Below are 9,209 nucleotides of genomic sequence, written 5' to 3'. Positions count from 1 at the left end.
CTTGTACTGTATTTCCCATTTAATTTTTTTCCCCTTCTCCAATATGAACGCACTACATATTCAGAACCTGTAGTATGAAACTGTGACAAAGCTAATGCTTTCCAGCTTGGTGTTAAGTTACTCTTCAGCAAACATATGTTGCACTATGCACATCTTTCCGGTTGACCTTCTTCAAACTAATTCCGTAACCCGTAGAGAGATAAAAATCTTTTAATGCAGCAGATAGGGTCATTACTACATGAAATTAATCCACCAGAGAGCAAACTGTACAGATTAACCCACAGTCCGTCCCTCTGAGATCATTATAAAATGTGTTTTGGTGACAGAGAAGGGTATACATCTAAACAGGGCAGAGATCCAGAGCCCAATCTCAGCCTATGCCACCCGGTAGGCGCTCATGCGGTAGTAGTTCTGACTGTGACTGCGTGCCGCCCACACTAGCAGCGCAGCGGCCATCATGTGGAGCGGCGAGGAAATGAGGGCCAAGTAGAGGGACCAGCCCAGGGAGCCATCCACCTTATCAGGCAGCATCGACACCCTGTGGAGCAAGTCCATCCCAGCCAGGTAGCAGCACACTGTGGCTAAGGTACAGAGGCCTGCAGGGCACAAAATTTGTTTTTTGTTTTTTTTTTTGCAATAAAACCAAAATTGTGATCTGAAAGACACAGACACTCTTTAAAGCTGATTATCATCTGCCACAAATGCATCATGTAAATTGCATCATACAGTATAGTCTGTGCACACAACTTTATTGCCTAGTTGTGGAATTTGACATTATGGGGCCCAGCGGCCCACCACTTTGGTCCAGACTGAAAAATCTCAACAACTATCAGATGAGTTGCCATTGAAGTTTGTACAGACATTCATGGTCCCCAGAGGATGAATCCTACTGACTTTGTGATACTATGACTTCTTCGCTAGCGCCATCATTAGATAAAAAGTCCAATTTATCTAATACTTTGGTTTATTACGAAATACCTACAAAATTAACGACATTCCTATCAGCCTAATATGTACTTTGTGCTTATAGCTAATTAGTAAATATTAGCTACATAATGTTTTTACCATGGTGAACAATTTACTTATCATCAGCAAGTTAGCATTGATTTTTTGAGCATGTTAGCGTGCATACATTAGCATTTAAGTCAAAGCACAGCCTCACAATGAAGCTTCATTAATAAAAGGTTTAAAAAATGATAACATTGTATTATCTTCATTATGTCATCAAAATGTATTATAGACATTTTGATTTTGATTTGCTGTATGTTAATGCCTGAATGTATTACTTTGGCCATGTGTTCAATTCGGAACATGCATTTTTTTGTAGCAAACATTACTTTTAGGAGACTTGGAACCAAACCGGAGCCCCTATGACTCTAACTTAAAGACCAATACCTTAAACATCAGTTCAAGCCCAAATACCAGTGAGGGTTGAAACTCTCAGGTTTCTGTGGCAGAGCGATACCCCCAGCTTCCATTTGGGTGATTCATACGAAGCAAACTGCCAGTTACTAGGTTTTCGTGAAGCTGAACAGGTCTTACCAGCCAGGAGGTGAAGTATTCCAATGCCAAGTGTGGGGGTGAGGCTTCGGCAGAGGCAGGCACAGAACCCAGTCAGACCTGCCAACACCACCAGACCCAAGGACACCAGTGGCAGCAGAAACTGGCTCCTCCACAAATCTATGCAGACATGCACAAAGACACAAAAAGGTACGAGTCTGTGTCACTAAGGTCTTCATTTATTCACAATATGTGAGGAACCAGCCCTGATGGGGGGCAATGTATTATTCAACATCACACATTGGTCATAATGAATGCACTATGCAGTGAAGAGGCTGAATCTAGTTTTTACAGCTTAATGCAATTTATAACATTCAGCCCACTGTTCCTAAACACTTAGTATAGGTGAAATGAAGAGGTCAAATTTCATGTATGCACCTGTACGTATATTATGATTGTAATAAAGTTTTCTGAGGTTTTAATAAGGGTGTTTGTGACTGAACTTACAGGTGCGCAGCATGTCCTCTCCACTGTTGTGGTTGCCTGGTTCTTTATACTTGGGAGTGAACTGCTGAGAGAGAGTGAAGCTTCGACACTCCAGCATCATCTTGGCATCTGAAAGAGGTTATTTATTTACAGTATACTCAAAGAGCCAGTGTCTGAGCATTTACAATTTACAACAAGTCATATACATACATTAATACATGTGTGATAATGATACTTGTCGTGTACTGATAATACATAAGATGCACGAAATGGCGCTAATTTAAGCGTCTTTGAGTATTCTGAAAAGCGCTCTATAAATAAAATGTATTATTATTATTACTATTATTATTTTAATGAATTCGGGAAATGCGTCACACCTGGTGGCATCTACCTGAGACAAGGTGGGGCTCATAGTTGAGAGAGCAGCTCTGCTGTGACCTAACGAGACCTGTAAGCTCGTGACTCATCTGTGTATAGAAATTTGTCATTTAGCAGGTTAGGTCGGCTAACGTACCTCGCTCTTTGTGCCAGTGAGCGTTAGTAGGAACGAGCACACACCGCCACCAGAGGCCCACGGTCCCGTTGAGGCGGAATAAGGTGTCGCTGTAGGTTTTCTCATCGAACTCCCCGTCCATGAACTCCTCGTACAGTGAGCGCAGCTCGGACACGTTGGTTTCTCCGCGCACGGTGGGGCTGCTGTACTGGTACCAGTGCTGCGTCCCGATGGCCACCGACAGATACACGGTGGCCAGCACGCTCAGCACACAGGCGATGACCAGAGCTGTAGCGTAGCGGTTGTCAACCATTGTTCACCGAGAACAGAGACACGTCCAAAGGGATTAAGTTGACGCCAGTGGTCGAGTCGTCATCAATTTGGTCAATTCTGTATTTGCTTTCGGGCACACACACTCTTAGCCAAGTCACTGATCGTGGTCAAGTCAGCGAAATACCCTGTGCAACAGCTAACGACAACCTTTTCTTTTATTGACCGATACTCGTCTCCAGTGCTGTCCTAATAGTCCGCGTCAGCAGCCCTGTAGGCCGGCTTGGATGCGCCATCTGTTCCCATGTCCCACTTCCACAGATGGTGGGTGGCCCGACGCTGCGACTAAAACACTAACGGTAGTCCGGGACAACAACCCCCGGTCTTCACCAAAGACACAAAAACGGGCCTGTATTAAAGGACGGGCTACGTTATTCCAGCATGGAAATGCAAATTGCATGGGTCTATTTTGGATGGCAGCGTAAAGTCGGGTGCACCCGAGATGATAAGAGTTGCAATACGCTAATCCATGCGTTTTCCTGTTCCGGTTCCGCTGATGAGCAGGACAAATAACCCTTTTCTCAGTCAGGACGCTTGTTTCTTTTTTCTTTCTTTTTTACTGAGAGAGCAGTGAAACACAATACTTTTTGGGGAGCGAGATGAGCAACACAGTAGCATTATCATAATACAAAATAAAAGTCTTCAAATAAATTATTATTAATTCAATAATCATAGGGCTGCAACTAGATATTAATGAATATTTCGGTCGCTTAATCGTTTGGGCCATAAAATGGGGGGACATTTTTAAAAAAAAAAGGCCCATTACAAGCTCTTTATCCTGATAAAAGTTTTAAACAAAGTAACCGAATAGCTGGCACTATAAGACAAAGTAAATAAATATGTTTTCTGATTTAAGGCCAGAACCTGAACATTTTGGCCTCTTTCCGTGAAAAAATGACATAAAGATCATCCAAATCGATCAACTCTCCAATTAATTGGCTTTTGTTCAGCTGTATTGACCGTTTTTAAAACAAGTTGTAGCGTTTGAGCTATTTATGGCAATTAAAGGCATTTGAATATAAATACATTTACTATTATTTCATCATTCATTCAAGAGTCTTGGTCAAACAATCTAACCTTGAGAGTGAGTACAGAGAGCAAGACAATATTTTGTAAAGAAACATTAATTTCTTCATCCCGCAAATAAAAAGCTGAATTCATAAAGCACCCCTTGTTCAATACACTAAGCAAGGCTATAGCCAGGATTTTAAAAGGCCAAGCTCCAAATACTTCCCATCCAACCTCAGAAAACCCCAAAGAAACTTCTCTAAAACGTAGTATTTTGCTTCAAACAATTAATTTTACTTTATAATAGCATTTCCCAACACAAAGCTCTACATGCTGTTTCAAAAATGTAAAATTAATTATATTAATTTTTAAAAATACTTAAATCAGGCAATTAAAACCCTCATGTGTGATAATGGACTGCAGAATTCCACTAAAACCCCAAAATTGATTATTTTGTTCATTTTGTGAAAGTCATCTGCACTTCTTTAATGACCACTGCAATATTCTTTACTCCTATAAAGTGTGTTTAGGCGTGACTCTAAGATAACAGAAGTGGCTTTGTCAATTTAAAAATGAGAACTTTGGAAATAATGAGTGAATGGCAAGTTTCTAAGAAGATTTGTGGTAAAGATTATCTTAATGTGGTAACCATAAGTCTTTCACAACATAACTGTCTATTAGAATGCTTCTTATTTGTGAGAGCTATTTCCAAAAAGGTGCAATGGTTGATGCGGGTGTTTACTTTCAGCTGATTTAACAATGTGTCTCTTAGGCTGTCTGGTGGTGTTTGAATAGATAGAAGAATCTCGTGGGCAAAGTAAATGTTGCACCCCTCCTTGTTCTCTTTCTTAACAATCTCTGATACACTTTCACTTTTCCCACCAAAATTGCAAAACATTACAGAAGAGACAATTTCAATTCTTCAAAGATTTTGTATTCTGATCATAGGAAAGTTTCTGACAAAAATGACATTCAACAAGAAATCTCACAGAATACAGCTATGAATTGATGCATAAATACACCTTGTATGAATAAGAAAATTGACAGTGCAATGTTTTGACATATATGTGCCATGTATATCATGATGATAAAAATCTAGGCCTAAGTATTTGTTCACGGTTGGGATACACAGCTCATAATGAGCTGCAGTGTTGTTTCTTCATTTAAGACACTTGTTTCCCCTTTTCATGCCAGTGATGGCAGTCATACAATAATGCCTATTAAAACAATTCGAATAGTAATCAGCAATGATGCTATTGCTGGCTTGACAGTAGCCATGACAACAGCACAAGGAAGGATGCAGTGATGAGACTGATCTTGTGGCTTACTCCACTTGAAACCTCTGTAAATGTTGAGAAAAGGAAACAAGACATTAACAAATACAATAACAAATCTGTTATATCTAAAAAATGTTGAGGTAGCATTTAATATTGCTTACGTATGCCATCCACAGAAATGGAGGTGGTGTCAATGTTGAAGGCTGTGATGTTTGAAGCTGCTATGACCAAAACATTTCCAATCTGAGTGCCATCAGGAACAAATGTTGATGAAAATCCAAGGGTCATGTTATTGATGATTGATCCACTTCTGCAAAAGTAATTACAAAATATGATATTGTTTTATTCGTATAAATTCATGATCAGTGCTCTTAAGATTCTATCATCTTAACATTAACAAATTACCTGAATGAAATCACCGTCAAGGCGCGGAACGTAGGAAATTCTCTTCGGTAGAAAGGTTCTAGCTGCAGAAATACAAGCAAATCATGTATTACTACATTTATTTAATTTGCTTGTGTCTCTTTACTTGCATTGTCTTTTTTATTACGTTTTTTTTCTTGCACCTACAACTGCAAGTAGTAACACTATTCAAATGTTTTCAATGACTACCACATAATTTATCTGTGTCCTATTTACTGTATATGGAAGGACGATTTAAAATGGAAGGACGATTTAAATATTTTTGTCTTTGAAAAGTCAACACCAGGAATAAAATGCCACTTTTTCTGTTCAGTTTGAAACAAAAAACAATCTATCATTACTTACTGATAACTTTAGCAATATGGCTCGGCTTTGAAACGCTGCAGATGATGGATTCTGCAAGTCACTTGTAAATGTCTCTCCAACAGATGTGAAAATCAAAACCCTTATTATGACTTCCTCAGCAGTTGGAGTGGTAGCCATTACGGATGTGGTGGTTGTAGGAGTTGTGGTTGTAGCACTGGTTGTAGGAGTTGTGGTTGTAGCACTGGTTGTAGGAGTTGTGGTTGTAGCACTGGTTGTAGGAGTTGTGGTTGTATTGGCAGTAGCCGTAGTATTTAGAGTGGGGGATGGAGTTGTCGAATTTGATGAACTATTTCTTTCTGCAAAAAACAAATAAAGATGGAAGAAATAGAAATGATAGCCAGAGGGCCTTCTCTTGAACAAACATAAACATTACAACATGAGTATAGTTTTGGTAAGTCCCAGTTAAAGTAATCATACTAATGTCCCAGTGGACTTCATGGTAATTATGATTATATGCTCTTTGTCAAACCAGAAATTTGTGAAAAAGGGATCAAGAAAGGACACACACCAACTCACATACTCTGATAGATGAATTACAAATGACATGGGGTGCATTTCTTTGCTTTAACAACCATTGGAGTGAAATGCAGGCCTAGTGCTAACTTACGAACTACAACAATGGAAGCGGGATCAAAAGTGAGGTTGAAGGTGTTGTTGGGGTTAGACACAGCGTCTACTAAGGTTTGTGCAACAACATCAGCCTGTGGGATTTCTGCAGCCAAAGCAGTTTGATTAAACTCAATCCCAATCTCTGCTTCAGTGGTAGTCATTCGTGTTCTGGCCTGAGCTGGTCTGCATCAAGAAAGAACATAGGTTAATAAAATCTTATTAACATTGACAACTTATGCATACGTGTATGTGTAATATTTAATTTTTTTGTGTCATTATTGTGAATAAAGTAACTCTCAACATTTTAAATGTTACCTGAACACAATCACAAATGAACGTATGAAAAGTTGGCCAAATATGTTCCTGTAGATTACATCGAGCTGTAGGAATAAAAAAATAAAAAACGTGAACAAATTAAAAGTACAGTAATCTTCAAATTAAATAAAAAAATACAAAAGCAACACAAAGACAAATAATGAGAATGGATACTAACCACAGCTACAACTGTTGCCGCAAGCTGTTGGAATTGAGTGCTGTTTGGATCATTGAGTTCTAGTTCAAATGGTTCACTAAGGGTTGCTGAGAGGACCACAAACATGGCAGCTTGAGTAGTTGTTGATGATCTTCCAATTGTAGTCAATGTACCGTTTGTTGCTGGTGCTGCAGTCATAGCTGCGGCTGTTGTAGGTGCTGCAGTCGGGGTGGCAGTTGTAAGTGCTGCAGTCGTAGGTGTGGTAGTTGTAGGTGCGGCTATTGTAGTTGAGCCTGTTGTAGGTGCTGCAGTCGTTGGTGCAGCAGTCATAGGTGAGGCTGTTGTAAGGGCTACTGTTGTAGATGCGGCTGTTGTCGGTGCTGCTGTTGTAAGTGCTGCAGTTGTAGGTCCTGCTGTTGTAGGTGCTGCAGTCATCTGTGCTGCTGTTGTAGGTGCTGCAGTCGTAGGTGCTGCTGTTGTAGGTGCAGCAGTCGTCTGTGCGGCTGTTGTAGGTCCTGCTGTTGTAGGTGCGGCTGTTGTCGGTGCGGTTGTTGTAGGTGCTTCAGTTGTAGGTCCTGCTGTTGTAGGCGCTGCAGTCGTAGGTGCTGCTGTTGTAGGTGCTTCAGTTGTAGGTCCTGCTGTTGTAGGTGCTGCTGTTGTCGGTGCGGTTGTTGTAAGTGTTTCAGTTGTAGGTCCTGCTGTTGTAGGTGCTGCAGTTGTAGGTGCTGCTGTTGTAGGTGGAGCAGTCGTCTGTGCTGCTGTTGTAGGTCTTGCTGTTGTAGGTGCGGCTGTTGTCGGTGCGGTTGTTGTAAGTGCTTCAGTTGTAGGTCCTGCTGTTGTAGGTGCTGCAGTTGTAAGTGCTGCTGTTGTTGGTGCTGCTGTTGTAGGTGCGGCTGTTGTGGGTCCTGCTGTTGTAGGTGCGGCTGTTGTAGGTGCAGCAGTCGTCTCTGCGGTTGTTGTTGGTGCTGCAGTCGTAGGTCCTGCTGTTGTAGGTGCGGCTGTTATCGGTGCGGTTGTTGTAAATGCTTCAGTTGTAGGTCCTGTTGTTGTAGGTACTGCAGTTGTAAGTGCTGCTGTTGTTGGTGCTGCTGTTGTAGGTGCGGCTGTTGTGGGTCCTGCTGTTGTAGGTGCGACTGTTGTAGGTGCAGAAGTCGTCTCTGCGGCTGTTGTAGGTCCTGCTGTTGTAGGTGCGGCTGTTGTCGGTGCGGTTGTTGTAAGTGCTTCAGTTGTAGGTCCTGCTGTTGTAGGCGCTGCAGTCGTAGTTGCTGCTGTTGTAGGTGCTGCAGTTGTAGGTCCTGCTGTTGTAGGTGCTGCTGTTGTAGGTGCGGCTGTTGTAGGTGCGGCTGTTGTCGGTGCGGTTGTTGTAAGTGCTTCAGTTGTAGGTCCTGCTGTTGTAGGCGCTGCAGTCGTAGGTGCTGCTGTTGTAGGTGCTTCAGTTGTAGGTCCTGCTGTTGTAGGTGCTGCTGTTGTAGGTGCGGCTGTTGTCGGTGCAGTTGTTGTAAGTGCTTCAGTTGTAGGTCTTGCTGTTGTAGGTGCTGCAGACGTAGGTGTTGCTGTTGTAAGTGGAGCAGTCGTTTGTGCGGCTGTTGTAGGTCCTTCTGTTGTCAGTGCGGTTGTTGTAAGTGCTTCAGTTGTAGGTCTTGCTGTTGTAGGCGCTGCAGTCGTAGGTGCTGCTGTTGTAGGTGCTTCAGTTGTAGGTCCTGCTGTTGTAGGTGCTGCTGTTGTAGGTGCGGCTGTTGTAGGTGCAGCAGTCGTCTCTGCGGTTGTTGTAGGTGCTGCAGTCGTAGGTCTTGCTGTTGTGGGTGCTGCTGTTGTAGGCGCTGCAGTCGTCTGTGCGGCTGTTGTAGGTCCTGCTGTAGTAGATGCGGCTGTTGTCGATGCGGCTATTGTAAGTGCTTCAGTTGTAGGTCCTGCTGTTGTAGGCGCTGCAGTCGTAGATGCTGCTGTTGTAGGTCCTTCAGTTGTAGGTCCTGCTGTTGCAGGTGCTACTGTTGTAGGTACGGCTGTTGTCGGTGCGGTTGTTGTAAGTGCTTCAATTGTAAGTCCTGCTGTTGTAGGCGCTGCAGCCGTAGTTGCTGCTGTTGTAGGTGCGGCTGTTGTTGGTCCTGCTGTTGTAGGTGCGGCTGTTGTAAGTGCAGCAGTCGTCTCTGCGGTTGTTGTAGGTGCTGCAGTCGTAGATCCTGCGGTTGTAGGTGCGGCTGTTATTGGTGCGGTTGTTGTAAGTGCTTCAGTTGTAGATCCTGTT

General features: G+C 42.5%; 2 protein-coding genes across 2 annotated transcripts in view; both read right to left on the bottom strand.

The window, feature by feature from the left end:
• Window positions 1–3,270, bottom strand: part of LOC137889262 (claudin domain-containing protein 1-like) — a 4,331-nt gene extending 1,061 nt beyond the window's left edge. Inside the window, exons 1-4 of the mRNA XM_068733038.1 lie at window positions 2,501–3,270; window positions 2,008–2,115; window positions 1,543–1,680; window positions 1–596 (exon numbers count right to left, since the gene is read on the bottom strand). The exon at window positions 1–596 is cut by the window's left edge and continues 1,061 nt beyond it. Coding sequence (XP_068589139.1) covers window positions 376–596; window positions 1,543–1,680; window positions 2,008–2,115; window positions 2,501–2,792 — 759 coding nt within the window. The 5' untranslated portion in view covers window positions 2,793–3,270 and the 3' untranslated portion in view covers window positions 1–375. The remainder of the gene's footprint in view (window positions 597–1,542; window positions 1,681–2,007; window positions 2,116–2,500) is intronic.
• Window positions 3,271–4,740: 1,470 nt separating this feature from the next.
• Window positions 4,741–8,514, bottom strand: LOC137889138 (integumentary mucin C.1-like). The gene is made up of 7 exons (XM_068732803.1): window positions 6,986–8,514; window positions 6,808–6,872; window positions 6,491–6,675; window positions 5,863–6,179; window positions 5,500–5,561; window positions 5,256–5,404; window positions 4,741–5,159 (listed from the first exon to the last, which is right to left on the bottom strand). The coding sequence occupies exons 1-7, from the start codon at window positions 7,397–7,399 to the stop codon at window positions 5,071–5,073; spliced, it is 1,281 nt and encodes a 426-aa protein (XP_068588904.1). The 5' UTR covers window positions 7,400–8,514; the 3' UTR covers window positions 4,741–5,070.
• Between the last annotated feature and the right edge of the window lie 695 nt (window positions 8,515–9,209).

The sequence above is a fragment of the Cebidichthys violaceus genome, unplaced genomic scaffold, assembly GCF_023349555.1.
Source record: "Cebidichthys violaceus isolate CVI_PGR_0920_01 unplaced genomic scaffold, fCebVio1.0.p SCAF_108, whole genome shotgun sequence".
NCBI classification, from domain to species: domain Eukaryota; kingdom Metazoa; phylum Chordata; class Actinopteri; order Perciformes; family Stichaeidae; genus Cebidichthys; species Cebidichthys violaceus.
The sequence above is the reverse complement of the archived record's forward strand: the minus strand, read 5'-3'. Positions and strand labels throughout refer to the sequence as shown.